This window comes from Hippocampus comes, unplaced genomic scaffold (genome assembly GCF_001891065.2).
Source record: "Hippocampus comes isolate QL1 unplaced genomic scaffold, H_comes_QL1_v1.1 scaffold36, whole genome shotgun sequence".
NCBI classification, from domain to species: Eukaryota; Metazoa; Chordata; class Actinopteri; order Syngnathiformes; family Syngnathidae; genus Hippocampus; species Hippocampus comes.
The window spans coordinates 1,367,169-1,385,400 of record NW_017805695.1 but is presented as its reverse complement, the minus strand read 5'-3'; the positions used below and the strand labels follow the sequence as shown (position 1 = coordinate 1,385,400).

Sequence of the window (18,232 nt, the reverse complement as noted above, 5' to 3'; positions counted from 1 at the left end):
AAATAAGGGCAATTTCTAAAAGGTTGCCATTCATAGACGTCTTGTGATGCATCAGGGATGTTTTCAAGTCAATTGTTGGTGAGTAATACCATGGATCAGCAAAAAAGACTGACCAAGATTCCGCTCTGCAACAGTAGGCCAACAGGAAGACGATTGGCATGATGGACTCGTCGGAGAAATAATGACAACGCCAGTACTAATGTTCCCCATAAGTGCTGCTATTGTGACAGATGAACTATTGCACTGACAGATAAATGGCACTGTAGTGCAGTCCCTTTAGCTATGTGTGCTTGTAGGGCTGGAATGTGACCATCAGTGCAATTCACCCAATAAATCATGGACGATAGGTTAACTCTATTGTAATGGCTGACGACACAAACGCTTCTGCGGAAAGGGTCAAATGCTGCAGCTGAAGTACATCAAACCATTAAATGTGGCTCCCAGCAGAAAAGAGGGCCACTCCAATGGTATTTTTCCCAAAGGGGAAATAAATCATTGTACAAACCATTCTCTCAAAAGCAGAGTCAGTGATGATTTCAATTGTGACAGATGCACAAAGCAAGTCACAAGAGAGCATGCTGGGATTAGTTTGGTACTGAAAGACTCGAGAGCCCTGACCTCAACTCCATCAAACGCCTTTGGGATGAGACAGAACAGAGATTGTGAGCCAGGACCTCATGTCCAGGATCAGTTACGTCTGACCACACAAATGTTCTTCTGGATCGGTGGACAGAAATTCCCACAGACACACTCAAGCGTTCTACAAAAGGAGACCAACTTCACAAGATTCACTTCCTTTTAGTGTCATTACCAATCGTGCAAATCTTTGGGATGTGACGAAAGTGAATAAAATCTGATGGACATTTATGTTAATTTCCAAAATGAGAATGAGTAGAAAACGACAAATACTTATTTCCGATCCGCTTAAATTTAAGACGACCCGCTGAATTTAAGTGTTGAACCGAATAATGGTTCAACGCAAAACAATAGATAGACATTGTCTTTGAGGGAAGGTTTAGAGAAAGAAGGGGAAGATGGCTGAAGTGTGTTGTTATTTTTTTTTAGTTTGTTATTTTTGTTATGTTGTAGTAGTTTTGTTAGTTTGTTAGTTTTCTTTTTCTTCTTTCTACCCACAATCTTGCTGCTGTAGACTGTAAATTTCCCCAGTGTGGGACAAATAAAGGATATCTTACCTTACCTTATCTTATCTTATATTATCTTATCTTAGTCTGTCATTTGAAATGGTTCAACCCAGATGTTAATATTTCAACATCGTCGGTCTAGTTACTTTTATTCTTACAGTATTTGAAAGAACAAGATCCTTGTACATCTAGACATAATTCACGGGATGTGCAAATACTGTATAGGTTTATTTGGATGATTTATGATTTGTAATAACTTGTAAGACATACTCTCGTTGTAAAATTTGATCTGTGAAAACGATATATATGTGCAGTAATATACACTTAGGGCGGTCCAACTCACATCCGTCAATTATTAAATGATTCCTCACATCAGAAAGAAAGCTACACAAGCAGCTAAACATTTGCAACTTTAAAAAAAATGAAAATCATTGACACAAATTGTGTATTTGCCTTTTCTTTTGACCTATTCTCAAAGGATGATGATGGTAAGGAAAATTAAAAAAATATCCCCTGGAAGCAGGAGCAGAAAAGACTGTGACTGTGTCAAAATACGTGTGTCTGGTGTTAGCATTCCAGTAGCCAAGCGGATGACTCATCAGAAGTGTTTGATCTTAAGTCAATGTTGTGGTAGGTTGTTACTGCTCTATTCCCAGCCAATATATCAAGCAGCAAAGTACTCCCATTTAAATAGTCTAGAAAGGTGTTTGGCATTTTAGTCCATTGTTTTATAATATTTAACTGCAAGGAGGCCAATGAGTGGAAATAGCAATTCTTACGTTAGCCGCTAGCTAGCTCCATATGAGATAGCTGTTGTTTGCTTGTCAATTGGGTGGCAAAACACACTCAGTATGTCGAAGGGATTCGATTTTAAGATACAGCGGTACCTCTACTTACGAAATTAATTGGTTCTGGAAGAAATTTCTTCACTAGAATATTTTGTAAGGAGAGACGCGTTTTCCATATGAATGCCCTAATCCGTTCCAAGCCCCCCCCCCCAAAATTCAGACATAAATGTTTTCTTAAGCATAAAAATGCATCAAAATATGTAACAACTACATGTTACAATTACATTATTGCACAATAAATGAAAGTTGTGCATAGTGTAAAAAACAACGAATAAAGAATAAAAATGATGGTCATTTAACTTTTAACTGCATCCTCATCATTTTTTTACCCTCTTTAGTTCATGTTCTCTCTCAGAAGTGGTTTTTGCCTGCCGTTTTGTAAAGACTTGATCTAAGGACGTTTGTTTTTGTAGTGAGCAATCGCCTGACTGGTGAACACTTTTTCTGGGTGATTCACATTTACGTAAAACTATCAGAACATCTCATAGTCCGGGGGGCGAATGACGAGGATGCTGCACAGACACATATCTATCTATCTACACACATAGACACATCCCTCTTAGCCAATGGGACGCCAGGAAGATGCTACGTAATAGCCAATTGCAGAGCAGCTATAACTATGTTGCATTAAGAAACTCGGAGCTGCGAGTAGCAGCCCATACTCTTATTTTTACCTTTGGTATCTTGGCATTCTTTCGTAACAAGAGGCAATATTTTCCTGTTGTGGTGTTTCGTAACTTAGAAATTTCATATGAAGAGACGTTCGTAAGTAGAGGTACCACTGTACAGTTAATGTTAAAAAAAAAATGCTTGCGTGAGTCGAAGTGTGGTTGCTAAAATATTCATTACAGCCGTTCATGATGATGCAGGTCACACACCACTGCAACCTACAACCTCAGTAATAAACAAAATTACTGCTGCAGGCAGGAAGCAGGCAGTCTTTTATAGAAGCCCCGCCCTAAAATGCACAACAAAACAAATGAAGAGCGATGGATATACAAAGTAAGAGAAAAATATGACCTGTGTTGACATTGAAACTGAAAGGCACCATTTTAACATCCAAACTAAAATCTCCAATTCATCGCAATGCAAATAACACATGTTTACAGTGAGATATTAAATTTAATAAATCAATAAATCACTAAGTAAATAAATAAAAGAGTTCTTACTGTTGCTGGATGTGTTGTTGGATATAATGCGGCCTCACAAGATGTGGGGAAGGTTTGACAGTCAGTTTCATCTGGGCAATGTTGTCTGCTTGAGGTGGGGGGAGATCATAAACATGAGGAGGTACTTTCTGAGGTATGGGCCGCTGTGCTCCTGCGTTGTGTCCATTCGTGTGACCGGTGCTATGATCGTTGGTCGGCCCTTTCCCAGGCTGCGCTGGAAGGGTGTGTGTGGGCACAGTCTTCTGCTCACATGCCTTGCCGCTTGAGCCAGGCTTGCAGACACAGAGCTGAGGCCTGAGGCACATTCCTCCGTTTTGGCACTGAGGGATGCAGTTAGCTGGAATACAAAATCCAGACAGATGAGAAGAGAAAAGCAGGGACGAACAGATGGTGATAAGAGGACACAGATGTGTACACGTTGATTCATTATTAAATGTGATTAGATTGTTCAACAAATTCAAAGGTAATTAAACGAAACTGTTGCCGGCAAAACCGGGGCAAAGTTCCAAAATCACAACCCTGAGAGAATTTACTATCACAATTGACCCTTATGATCTCGGGTCAGCTCTTGAATCTTGGGTCAGAGATTAGTACTCAGTATTTTTGACTTGCCATTTTACTTGAAGGGAACAATTCTGACTTGAACAATGGCCTCAATAAAACTGAGTGGAAAAAGTTTTGATAAAACGAAGCATTGACACAATTTCTCCGAAATTACATCATCTGAATTTTCTCGTGTCTTTTAATCTGCAAGTGTTTAGCTACTCAAGTGGGAAATTTGATCCCTTAATCTCATCCACTCTTCCACAAAACTCGGCATTCAAGAGGGAAACATCTTTTACCCTCCATGTTACAAACACAAAATATGAAAAAAAAAGTAGATTTATTACAATCATTATCCTCATTAGTGAATGGGCAACTTCATGAGCCATTGATGACGTCGGTGCAGGCAACATGGGTTCAGTTCTCACAGTGACTGTGTGAATGGTTATTTGTCTGCATATGCGCCCTGTGCTTGACCGGTCCAGTGTCGTCAACTCATCCAAGCCAGCCGAGATCATCTCAAGCTTCTCTGTGACACTTAATAGCATATGTGTTTGAGGATGGAAATGTGCTTAAAGTTGACCAAATCCTTTGCAACTGCTATCTGCAACCAGGTCAGTATTGCAAATGAGAATCTGTTGTGAATTACCTTTCCTGGATGAATAAATAAACGAATGACAAAAATAAATGGAATGGCTTTTCATCAAAATCATATAATTTTGGGAATATTAATCATCACTATGAATTTACAGTATATCCTGGTTGGTTTTTCTTTTTGACATTGTTACAAAGACTGAATGACAGTTTTTCATTAAATGTGGAGGCCTCTGCTTAATTCCAGGCTGTTTCGAGCTCTCAAAGCTCTGACATCATGAAAAGTGTCATTTTTAATTGCAACTGCGGTATTTCGCCGTGCCGACAGGGCAGCGATGGACCAGAAGTGGTGAAGAAGAGATGAGCCGCAGATGACAAATTTTCTCCTTTGACCAAGCATGCTGCGTTTAGGGATTTTCACATCACGTAAACTAGGAACGTGTTTTTTAAGGCCAGCTGGCGACAAGTATTTGTAAAACAGCGCAGATATCCATCTAATCTGATTATCTTCAGGAGGGTCGCGGGCGTGCTGGAGCTTATCCCAGCAGATTTCGGGCAGCAGGCGGGGGTCCACGCTGAACTGGTTACCAGCCAATCGCAGCGCAGATACCGTATTGGCCCGAATATAAGACGGCCCTGATTATAAGACGACGCCCCCTTTTTCAAGACTCAAGTTTCAAAAAAGACTTTTTGAACATCAGATTAATTCTTGTACAGAAAATAATTACAGTACATCTGAAACAAATGATTATGACAATATATTTGATAGAAAAAGCATGTTATTTTGCCTCATTCAAATCTTAATATCTGAACATTTAAATATGTAAACTAAAGTGCAATCACATTTGTAAATGAATGGCTTCTGGTTTTTGAAATGTAAATGACATCATAACTTCTCCTCAGCTGCCGGTTAACCTGGCTGATCTTGGACCCACTTTTCTCCAGATTGTCACTACGTTTCTCCATTTTCTGTTATCGCTTCTATTATTTTCTTCTCTTTTCTTTCTTACCGCGATTTTTTTTATTTTTCTTCTTCGTGCTACCGCTATTTTTATTTTTATTCTTCGTGACAGGGGTTCATTTTGGCCTGGGGAGTCAAGTTCAATGATATCTGGCGCCATCTAGTGTCGTGAATGGGTATAATGTCTAGACCCCGAATATAAGACGACCCCCACTTTTTCAGTCTTATTTCAATGCAAAAAACACCGTCTTATATTCGGGGCAATACGGTAATTACTGGCAATCAAAAAGTTAATGATACTGATGAGATGTGTTTTTTTTATCTGGTCTAAAACTAATAAGCCTCGTGAAAGGGAGTTGACCAGTGAAGGCAACTTTGAATATTCCCCCCTCCCCTCCAAAAAATATGGCAATATATGCCACTAATGCCATATGTATTTTGGCATTTCCTGCTGCTCTTGTAAGTCAACCATCTACAAACTCCAAGCTGAATACCATAAAGAGTCGATGATGGCTTTGTAAGTCAGCACCAGAATGAGTTAAATCCATCAAAAGGGGCACATATTTTTTTCACACTGAATCTGCCCCTGCAGAAAAAAAAATATAGGAACTGTTTTTTTGGTTTTAATTGTTTTATTGCGTTTTATTCTTTTTCAAGCGAACACCTAGTGTCCCAAGGCTGGACAGCAGGGCTTAGTGGTCGCACCACACAAGCTATGAACCCATTGCCCACTTACGCAAGCAACTGGGCTTGTGCTTATTTGTGGCTGTTTAAAAGTAAATTCTGTTTTCAAAGGTCACAATTGCTTACTCAACATCTTTAAGTCATCAAAAATATTTTGTATTTTAGTATATGCTTTAAGAAAAAGGAAGTATTAATGAGCCATAAAATATGTATATCACACACACAAAAAAAAAAACAGTGGAGGTGCGGAACATTCGTACATGTGAACGATCAAAATGGTATCACCGCTGACAAGGTCATCCATCTTGTACATTGTCAGTGAACAATAACCTTTTTATTTAATCACGTGCTTCATTTCTGGAACTCTGGCAACCCACTAAGAACTAGATGCTCCATCTAGGGGGTATCCTACTATTAACATGATTTGAGAATTTCCCCAGCTCTTGTTTCTCCAATATCAAAATAATATATCCCCTACTAGACTTGTGGCATACCGTAACATTAGAATTAGCAAGAAAGTTTCCAGATAAACATTACTTTTGACACACCATGGCTGCTACTCTCCTTGTGTGTGGACAAGGAGGCAGAGGCTTTTACGCTGTGTGGATTCTTGTCTGTACTTGCATTCTCGTTGACTTGAAATATCAACATTCGCAGAACATGTGTTGTTTAAATCCAAAGTCGGCATCTTGCCGAGAACAGTCAAAATGGCAGGATGTGGCCTTGTGCTACACATTTCAATGAGGATACATGACTGGTTTCCATACAAGCCAAGGATGCATCACATTATATTGTCAAACCTGCTATCATTCCAATATACAAAAAAAAGGTGTTCTCCTATTCTCATAAGATTCTTTTTACAACAGGAACTTGCCGAAACCATTCGCAGCGTGGTACAGTGGAACGCCCTTGAAGTTGTCCAATTTGCAATTGACCAAAAGTCTCAAATCCTTAAAGGGTCAACCATCATCACTGTGCCTGTCATCATAAAGAGAAGTCAACCGATCTTGTGTACATCTTTGGTGATGCCACTAGACGACCTTACCAGTGGTCGCGTAGAACATAATTAACGAGTAGCCAAAATCAAAATGGTTCATGTCTAGCATGGAAAAAAACAGAGGTTTGCCAACAAATGGCGCGATATTATGGCACGTATTTTATTTCACAACCGCCCATTTTGAGTATCGATTTCATAAGCAGTACATACAGCCTGTCATGACCGGTTTTTGTCTACATTCGTATTTGGTTTTGTTTCATGGGAGACGACGGGGGCCCTACAGGTAGACACAGACCGTGTAAAACCGAATTTACAAGATTATAAATATATATTTATCTCTTTATTTTAACATTAATTCAGTTATATGTAATTTCACATAACACAACATGATTTGCACTGACTATGTGAAGATATGCCGTTATATGCCTGCATGAAATTAATTGGTGAAATGAATGAAATTCTTTGAAGATATGGTATTCCTTTATATAAATGACATTATGAAGAAGGTTTGCCAACGTTCAAAATGTGTTGGAATGAACCACAACAACAAACAATTTATCAGAATCGCCCATCTTTGTTGTTTACATTCGACTCAAAACGCTTTGAGGTCGGAACTGGAACAATCCGAGTGGGATAAATCCGGCTTCCCACCCTCCTCGAATGCAGCATGAGTTCCCTGGTTTCTTTGTGTCCTTGTCGTTTCATACGAAACACCAACACAGCTGAAGCAAGCTCAAATAATGGGTTACTCTGCTGCATGTGATTTTTAATGAATCAAGAATGTTGTATAATCCTGCATCAAAAGAAAGATTGCTATTCCTTCTCTTTAAACAAACAAAACAGGTCGTGTGTATTGGGCCCAGGAAGGTATCAAAAGCCATACATGACTCAATACAAAATGCTCAAAGATTAATCCAGTGGAGACACACAACATCTTTTCAAAGAGTGTGACTGCCCAGTGATGACATCATTGATGTCTTTTCCCACTGGGAGCTGAATTATATTAGCGGTTAGAAATAGAGAAAACTTTCCACTTAGGGTATCTTTTTTTGTTTGTTTGTTTTCTTTTCAGACAACCGTAAATAGTTTTCTTTTCACTCACCCACCTCTTGCCTGGAGCTGACGCGGCCATTTGTTCCGCAAATCGCTTCTCTCTCTTTGTCAGATTGGCAGAAGCAACATAAGAGTTTGTTCTGTGACAATGAGGCTGATGGACTAAGGACTGTAATCTCCCTGTTAGGCAGGAAGAGGAAAGAGATCAGTCATGGTGATGTTCTCACCCTTTTGATCAAACTATGCAGGATCTGGCATGCGGTGCGCTCCCCACCCACCCTCACAAAGGTCTGTTAGGGGGTCTGAAAAAAATAACATGGTTGTTTGAATGAGTGAGTCAGTGTGTGCTTGTGCTCTGTGGAAGCGATCCCATTTAGAAGAAACATCGGGATATAATGATTTTCTTTGTGTCACCCTGTTGTAATGATATAAAATTTCTAAGTGTGTGCAAGAAAATTGCTCAGACAATATGAACAGCTGCAACGGCCTGTTTTGACCTTGTATTTGGCGAGAACATACTGTACCTTCTTAGAATCCAGGTAATGGTGGAAGGATATTACCACTATATAGACAATACACTTTATTTTCGATGCCCCTGTGGGGCTAAGAGGCTATGAGGCTTACGAGGTCACCAAGGGAGGGGTTTTCATCAACTAGAGAAGGCCCCAAATTATGTTATTTAACCTACGCTATTGTGACATTATTTATCGTAACATGCATGATGAATTCAGCACAATAAATCAAATTTAACTTGGCACATGAGGACATTTACATATTTTAGTTTCTGTTGGTCCTTTTGGAATATGTGTAAGAAAAAAATTCCGGACAACTAAGAAAAAGATCAACCTCAGTTAATCTTGGAGTGTGCAACTAATTTGCTTTGTCCTTTCTTTTACGTGTCTGCGCGCTGGGTGTGTGGCAGGCACACTGTATACCAGCAGTCGCAATTAGCTACAGATTGCAGAGTCGGGGTGTCCCGATCACACATTCTGGCACCCGAGTCCAAGTCCAAGTCTTAAGTATCTGTTTTAAGTATCTGTTTTAAGTGTCTGTCGATACCGTGGCCCAACCCAATACCTCGGCAATGAATTAAGAACAAAAGAGCATGCATCCGATGTTACTCAAATTAACCCTATGAGGGACAGCGGTTACTACAGTGGACATCTTATCATGTCATCAGGTTCCAGGGTGCACCAAAGGGTTAATATAGCAATATACAGTACTTACATGAATGTGTATATGTTTTATGTTGTTATATACATTTGTATTATGTGGACCATTCCACCAAATCAGTGCCAATTGCTATTTGTAATACTGTACACGCAAAATAAATTCAGTTTTATATTTTTTCTTCTTTTTTTTTTCTTAAGCACTAAATCTGATGATACCACAGGTTGTACATTTCAGTGTGTTTTGGTTCATCTCAAAACTTGTTTTATCATGTCAGTTTCTTGTACTGAAACTTCATGGCTTTTTAGCATAACATTAGCAAATACAGGTATGTTAGCCATGACATTTACACGAATTAAAACTACACTATTGAGTTTTGACCTTATTAAATGCAACCGGTGGCGGACAAGCTTGCCTGTCATCAAATTACTTGCACTCATTAAACTTCTGTTTGAAGTTATGTCATTTGGAAGCGTCACAATTGCTAACCTTTCTGTCACTCTCTCAACTCCTTGATGGTGCCGTTTAACAAGGAGGCTTGTTTATATCACAGACTTATTTAGGAGCATCTTTCGGCTTGCTTTTTCTGCCAAACAAACCCTCCGCTCTGTCCCTGCCTGCTGGAGAGCGGTGCGCCATGGAGGAGACGTGTCAGTGGGTATGCGCGTGTCACACAAACTGGATTGGTACTAAAATAATTATTAAAAATGTAAAAAAAAAGTAACATTGTGAAACATAAAACTAAGCTACTATTTGCACATTTGGATATTTTTTGGCTTTGTGAACTTTAAATGTTGAAAAAACAAAAAAATACCTTTTTGAGCTGATACGGATAAAGTGAAAAATCACCTGATTGACCAAGATTTCCAATCACGTAATCGGATCGGGACATCCCTAGTGCATAGTGCCACATAACATCTGTGCGCTGTTTGTTTTGTTTGCCCCAACTCAATGCAACGGTACCAACTAAGCTGTTACCAAGCATGTGCAACACGTGAGGTCTTCTTAACCAACTTGTCAAGTGATCATCGAAAAGACAAAAGTGTCAAATTTAATTCAATTCATTATTTTCTACGCTCATCCTTTTTAGGGACAAGATGGAGGCCATCCTATAGCTGATTTTGGAGAGAGGCAGACTTCACGCTGGATCAGTTGCCAGTCAAAAAAACGGTGAAATTACATCCAATATTGTTTGTTTGTTTGTTTGTTTGTTTATTGAACATATATAAAACATACAATAACAGATGACAAAATGCAAACAAAAATTATGAAAGGAAAATAATAATAATAATATTGCACGAAGTTAACACAGTTTTCATATTTTGCCAAGGCATTGGCGTAAAAAGAAGTTTATACTGTAAACTAACCATTTCAGCAAATAATATGGATTTTTTTTTTCATTTACAAAGCCCAATTACCTTCTCTTGATCAAGCTTAAACAAAAGGCGATAAAGCTATCGAAATGTAATTATCTGCCGTGGAAATTTTTTTTCTGCAAGAAATCACTCCCTTACATTAAAATGGATAATTAATTAAGAGGTTATGTACTATCAAAGAGATTGGGGGTCTGAAGATGGACATGCTTCCCAGTACATTTTTTTTCTTCCTACACACAGCTCTATGGTGTCTGCACTTCTCATGTAATTCTGTAATGAGCTCTAATAAGCTTGGCCCTCAAAGAAAAGTGGAAAAAGTACTTCAGTAAGCATTTTGCCAGGTGTTCTAATGGTCAATCCTCAGGGAGTAAAAAGCTGACTGAATTTGCTCACTGTAAAAGCTCAGCAATGTTCGAATGGAAATGGGTGTGTAACATTGCACGTCTGTCTTAGGCCATGTCCGCACGGCAAACCGAGCCGACCTTTTTCTTTTTAAAAAGTTTCCCGTTAACATGAAATCGTTTCAAGGAATGTGTGCGCGCACACACACACACACACACACACACACACACACACACACACACACACACACACACACACACACACACAAGCAAGTGGCACTATAACTCTGCCACAAAAAGTCATTAAAAACAGAATAGGATGTCAGTGCCATGGAAACATAGTCACAACAATGCAGGGGGATGCAAAGCAAGCAAGAAAGGAGACGTGCATGTTCTGATGACAAGGTAGAGCTTCTGCTTAATGTATTTTGGACTCAGGTGGACGGCACCCGTTGGGCATGTTTGCCTTACAATGACAGACAAGGTTTGTCGCGACACACGTGAAGACTATTCCGTAACCTTGATGCATTATGTCTTTCTGTGCACACAGAAACGTAAGGGCAGCAACTTGAGATGCATTCACTCTGGGAAACGATTTTAAAAAAATGAGGCTTCTGAAGAGACAGTTGCATTTGGACAAAACAAAAAAAGAACTTAGAAAAAAAACTTTGTAGATCCATTTCACGAAAATTCCCCATGGACATGGTTTTGGATTGACAGTAGATTTATGGCCATTGACATTAACAGCTTAGTTCAATTTCAAGGTTCTCCAGACACATCTTTTTCCTTCATGTTGTGAGGGATAGAGGCCCGAACCTAAACTCTCGAAATGATTTTGTAAAACAATGCCATTTATTGTTAAAAAATATATATACAGGGCCCGACCCATACCGCATGTGAGGCTGATGCCAATTTAGGTATTTGGCGGGATAAAATTCAAATAACCGATTGTCTGATTAATTAAAAAAATATATTTTATGACAAAAATAACTTATTTTTTGGTCTCCAATGATTTACAACAATAAAGACACGAATTACAAGCAGAAATTTAGCAAACTTAAATTTTACAATACTTTAGTATTTTATATATTATTTATATATTATAAACTAATTCCTTTTGTAAACCCAGCCGCTGGGGGGCAGTGCCCTCCCCTGGGGGTGCACTGTTCCCCAGTGCCGGTCCCAAGCCCGGAGAAATGGGGAGGGTTGCGTCAGGAATGGCATCCGGCGTAAAACTTTTGCCAAGACGACCATGCGAGTTGGTAGGACGGTTTACAGGGGCGGATGGAAATTACTGACTCGCTGTGGCGACCCCTGAATAGGGACGTGCCGAAAGGAGAAGAAGAAGAAGAAACTAATTCCTTTTGTACTTGTTTAACTTTACAACAGAGAATTTTGTGTGTATTGAGGTTGAAGGTTTTGTCTTGTGTTGTAATGTGTTAATGTGTTTGAATAAATAAATGTAATAAAAGAGTCAATATCTCCTGATTAAAGGTCAGGAGGTCAGTCATTTTAGAATGTCTGACGCGTTATTAGCCACTCCGAACATTATGTCGGCAAGCATTGTTGGCTGTAAACCATGACCAAGGATTCCATCCATGCACTGATAGAGTTTGGATGTTTTCGTACATGATTCCATTCATGTATGAGTGCAATATTTTGAATCAAATGTTTTCATTCTAAGTGCTACACCAATGTGAAATTCAACCACTTTGCGAAAACTAATCTATATCGTTCCAGTTTTCCGGTCCATTTACGTGCCCCAGTCGTTTCTTTTGGCCATTCAAACCAGTTTGCATGAACGTGAACAGCGCATCGCCGCTCAGTGCTGAGGCATTTCGCCGAATAACTCAATAACAATGGCAAAGAGCAGTTAACAGGACAATCAACAGTGCATTACAATGCCGACTGGTGACTCGGCATTCTGTAAATGACTGTAAATGTTTGTTGTTAAGCGCGTTGTTGTGGGTCTAAGTATGAACCTGGGTGGGTTGCGTTAAAAACAAAACGAAAGTATGCTTGAAATAGTTTTTTTTAAGTGTACTTCATGCTTGACCTATAAAGCGGCCGGCCAATTAATTATTCGGTCCCTTCTCACTCTATGTCCCAGTTAGATTCCGCTGTCTTTTTTATTTTTTCCCCCAATGTTGTCCTACAGTGGAAGAAAATGTGAAAAGCCAATTTGTCAAACGGAATTGGCAGGGGGGCCGACATTCATTGCCATTTTCCTGCATACCTGACATTGTCAAAGTGAACTAAGCAATTCCCATAAGTCACAATTGTGTTTGGTCTACAGCAGCCAGCCACCATGCCTTACAAGCACGTTTAAGCAGATTTGACAAAGAACTAGTCTGCTTTGCCATTCAGTCAGTGACTAGGGAGCTTGTTCAAAAGTTTCTTGATTATTCATCCACGGATTAATTATTTTGTAGTGGTGACTCATGAGTCAACCCCGAGCACAGAGGCCATAGTAAATACCAGAAAGGGATGAGCATTTCTTGAAATGAGTATTGGGAAAACGGAATAATCAATTAATCCATTAATTGTTTATTTGATAGTGATGGAGAGATTATCTCTCTCTCTCTCTCTCTCTCTCTCTCTCTCTCTCTCTCTCTCTCTCTCTCTAACTCCTGTGTATAAAATGACAAACATACAAACATGTATCAAATAAATCTGCTCACCTGCAATTTATAATGGCGCATTGTAGTCACCTTCGTGCACGAAAGTTCGTTCAATCTCAGCTGCTCAACATTTTCAGTTATTTGCTGTTGTATTGCCGATTTTCAAAATGCAAATGATCTGTTTATTTTCAAAGAATAGTTTGTTTTGTTACTGTTTGGTTGGTGTCTTATATGAAACTGCGACATTGCGCAATTTATTGGACAGACTTGTTTAAGATCACACAGCGTACTTTGGGTGGCATTTTATTTCGTATTTTTAAATCATCTTTTTATTTTTGACGATCTGTAAATTTAGTTTCCTGCTCTTAATTGTGAATGCATACTTGATGGTTTTAAATGCTGCTGAAATTAAGTGCTGCTTGACGAGCCTGTACAGTATTGCGTTCATGTATGTGACGTCACTGAAGGCCTAAGGTTGAAATGCACGGCCCGCCACTGCATAGCAACATTCGGGGTACACCCCAATGGGTTTTCAGCTAATCACAGGACACACAGAGACGGACGACCATCTGCGCTCACACTCACACCTAGGGACAATTTACAGTGTTCAATCAGTCTGCCATGCATGTTTTTGGAATGTGGGAGGAAACCGGAGTACCCGGAGAAAACCCACGCAGACCCGGGGAGAACATGCAAACTCCACACAGGAAGGTTGGAGCTGGGATCGAACCCACGACCTCTGCACTGGGAGGTCCACGTGCTAACCACTGGACCACTGGGCCGCCCCCGCTGGCATTGTGTACAGTACATCCAATTTTGTATGGATATGAATAAAAGGCACAAGGTATTTACCAAATTGTTTGGCCAGTGACAATCATGTCTAATGTTTTTAGCTTGTTCAGGCATGACAGGTCACTCACTTTTCGGTTGTATACTATCACATACACACTGTCGTTCACTGCATTAGTGCCTTTTGAAATAGAAATGTCTGGCCATGGTTGAAGGTACAGTATGACATTGAGGAATGTCGCCGATTGGTCATCGTCCAGATGTTTGCGTCATGCTTCCTGTGTCTGTATAAACAAGGAGAGCCTCTCCACCCCTTCAAGTATTCAGCTGATTGGAGTTCCCAAAATTACTTCATCTCAGGGCCAAACCAAACATTGAGTCACATCATACTCAACGTCACGCACAGTGCATGCTCTTTGTCGGCAACAGTTCATTATTTGTATTTATTGTGTTCTACTCTGCATACAGGCTCGCAAGATACTGTATGCACAATGACGTAATGACGGGAGAACCCTGTTGTATTACATATTTAAATCTAAAAAAAAATGCCTTTTTGCATGTTATTACCAAGTACTGAAGTCCATTATGCCGACATTGCCGTAGATGTTGAGACAACTGTATATCATGTTGTCACACAGATATTACCGGTAGATCCCAATTCTACATGAACAACAATTTTGGAACCCTTTATCAATTGTTTCATCACGCCCAACCCAAATCTAGACTGTTTGTGTAAGGAATGTTTGAAATTACTTACGCTTTGTGCACCGCTGGGATCCTTGAGCTTTACTCCATCCATGACAGCACTGGCTCCCACAGACATTCACTCTGCAAATGTAAAACAAGCAGAGGCAACTGTGTAACTTGAAAATGTTGCTGCACCGTGCTTGACAGGATTGAGTAGCCAATAGCGACTAACTTTCATCAGACCACCTGGTAACCAACTGCGCATGGAAAGTCATTTCAATTCATTCAATTTAATCAACAAGAAGCTTTCCTGACAGGCATGGAGAGCTTGAATGAAAATTAGGCAGACTCTCTTTTCTTCACGACAGTGAGGCCCAGCAAAGGTCAAAGTAAATCTGGTGGACTTCCAATTCCACAATGAATGCATGTTACTCCAGATGCGTTTGGCTCAATTTGAATTTCTTGACAAAACACAACCTCTGAGATATGTTTTATCATATATTTAATGTTTCCATGAATTGCCGATCTTATTATTGTGTCACACAAAAATAATTAAAACAGTTATCAGAAAAAAACCAATTATGGGTCAAAACCCTCATCCTTCAATTGAAGGGACAAGTCTTTTCAGAGTTACAGCCAAGGCGTGGACTCAGTTTGCTCACTGCTCACAAAGACCGCGCAGTGTTGTGTATGTGCTACCAAAAAGTTGGGGGAAACCCAATTAATTAATTAGAAGAAAAAGACATTGGCTCGGATTTCTTAATCTCAAGTAAATATTCAGTTTGGCGCTCAGCACTGCAAAAGAGTCAGACAGCTAATTAAAATGTCTTGAAAAGCCAGAGAAGGATATGGACCTTTAAGTCACTTTTCATTGAAGTAATCAAACCAATTTAGAATAAATAACTTTAAAAAGTGAATGAATACATCGGTAGCCTGACTTCTACCGACACCGACACACCGTCTTACCCAGACTGCTTGAGAAGTTGCCTGTGCTGGTTCTGCTCCGGACCGCCGTGCCGAACAATGGACTCCTGGGCTGTCGAGACTTGCTTCCCCATCCGGCGGGTCCGGACCTGGCCGCCCAACTTAGCGGTGAGTTCGACGTTATAAGAGTGCGGAAGCCCCGACGCGCCGTGACGCGTTGAAATGGAGCTGACTCGCATCCCATCCCCTCGGTTAGCTATCGCCGAGCCCGGACCCGGACCTGGACCCGGGTCGGGTTGGAGCACGTACAGCTTCCTGACGCCGCTCTGGTTGTGCGGCTGTGCCCCAGCTGACAAACAGAATGGTGAGAGAAGGAAACCAAATGAAAGTAATAGGCCCCTACTCCAAATCATGTCCGCGTCGTGAGAAATACAAAGTTGAAAGAAATTATTAAAAGTAGGCTCGGCAAAATAATTGCCTATGAAAACACGCCAGTGTGGCTGAATATAATTCTTGTAGTCCTCGAACTTTGTATGGTCCTTTAAAAAGAGGGAAAAGGGAGAAAAATATATAGCTCGGTTCCCTATGGCAACTCAATGAAAATAATTTTAGCACCGAAAAGTACAACTCAGTGACCGCTGTCCCCGCGCGAGGAGTTTTCTGCTGCGGCTGGTCGGAGTCACTACGTCCTTGGAGCTCCTTAAGTCCAGGAAAGTTTCTTGATGGAGCAGAAGGCTGCCAGCCCAGCAGCAGCCTGCCTCCAGAAGTGACGTCATGAGGGGGAGTCTGTGCAAACTCACCGCAACGACGTGCGTGATCTGGGAGTTCCTCGGACCCAAGGTGTCGTCAGGGGTCCCCTGGGCGAAATACGCTCACCCACGCACCTGCATACTAGACGGACCCACGCTGACACCTTTGTGTTCAACAAACATTCGCATGTGAAGAATGTGGAAATTCTGTCTGACTTCTACTTGGACTAGAATCACAAGACACTCAATTGACCACAGCAATAGGTACATAAAAATCAGATGCATCACTTTTTTTTGTCAACTATGTTAAAAACTAGCAAGGATATTGTAGCCTTTTTGGAGTCACACTTTAACTTTCACACAAAAAAAAAATCCCAAAAAGTATCTTTTCAACATGGCATCACATATGCCGTTCTAGACAGACAATTTGAATGTGTGAAGTATGAGTCGAAAGACGATAATTGCATGAGGTAAACTGCTTTGATGGAAGACTGAATGCAATTGAAATTTGTAAAGGGTAAGTTTATTCTAAAATCGATATGGAGGAAAGTCAGAGATTGTTAATATGGTCATTGAGGGGCTGACTAATTAACTGACTTTTCTGTTGCTGGAATTAATCACACAAATGTGCTCTTTTTGTCACGGGTTGTGGGTTTGTTGTGGTAGTGGCAAATAGGTGGACCCAAGTGCAGGAAAGCAAGGCAGAAGCGCAGGATGAAATCAAAACAAGATATTTATTTTCCAAAAATGAAACAAAAATGCAAATAAGGCATTCATTCATTCATTTTCCGATCCACTTATCCTCACAAGGGTCACGGGGGGTGCTGGAGCCTATCCCAGCTGTCTTCGGGCAGTAGGCGGGGGACACCCTGAACCGGTTGCCAGTCAATCGCAGGGCACACAGAGACGAACAACGATCCGCGCTCACACTCACACCTTGGGACAATTTTGAGTGTTCAATCAGCCTGCCATTCATGTTTTTGGAACATGGGAGGAAACCGGAGTACCTGGAGAAAACCCACGCCGGCCCCGGGAGAACATGCAAACTCCACACAGCCAGCAAGGCCTTCTCTGCTGGCCTAAACATTCTCGGAAAAGTAAATTTACTTTTCTGAGAATAACATTAATTTATGTTATTTTATTTTCATAAATATGTAAACAAAATTGTTGTCTGTATTCTTTACGTCATATTATTTCCACTTCGTCGAGTGGCTTTCACTGTTATTTTAAATAACTGGGATGTTATTTTAAATAACAGTGAAAGCCACTCGATAAATAACTTATTTATTATGGTAGAGTTTTTAACCAATCATATTTCATCTAGCTTGTGTTGCCAGGTTAATTAAACTTGCTCGGGGCCTTCAGATTAAACAGAGCAGGTCCTTGTGTGCTGTAAGTGAACGGGCACAGTCAGGTTGCAATAGACTCGTCTGCGTATTAGGGCCAGCTAGAAGGCCTTACGTCGAGACTGGCCGTGGGCGTTCGGTGACTGGATTAGCGCCTTTTCTGTTTACTGAGAATTGTATCCTGACTTGTTCAATAAAGATTCTTTTAAAAAAAAAAAAAAAAGATTGGATTAGCGCC

The 18,232-nt window shown here is 40.4% G+C and overlaps 1 protein-coding gene across 5 annotated transcripts in view; it reads right to left on the bottom strand.

Moving 5' to 3' along the window:
- ltbp1 (latent transforming growth factor beta binding protein 1) overlaps positions 1-16,644 on the bottom strand; it is a 96,270-nt gene extending 79,626 nt beyond the window's left edge. For all 5 annotated transcript variants that reach the window (XM_019882124.1, XM_019882126.1, XM_019882127.1 and 2 more), the window contains exons 1-3: positions 15,942-16,644; positions 15,046-15,116; positions 3,160-3,496 (exon numbers count right to left, since the gene is read on the bottom strand). In XM_019882124.1, coding sequence (XP_019737683.1) covers positions 3,160-3,496; positions 15,046-15,116; positions 15,942-16,312 — 779 coding nt within the window. In that variant the 5' untranslated portion in view covers positions 16,313-16,644. The remainder of the gene's footprint in view (positions 1-3,159; positions 3,497-15,045; positions 15,117-15,941) is intronic.
- Positions 16,645-18,232: the final 1,588 nt, after the last annotated feature.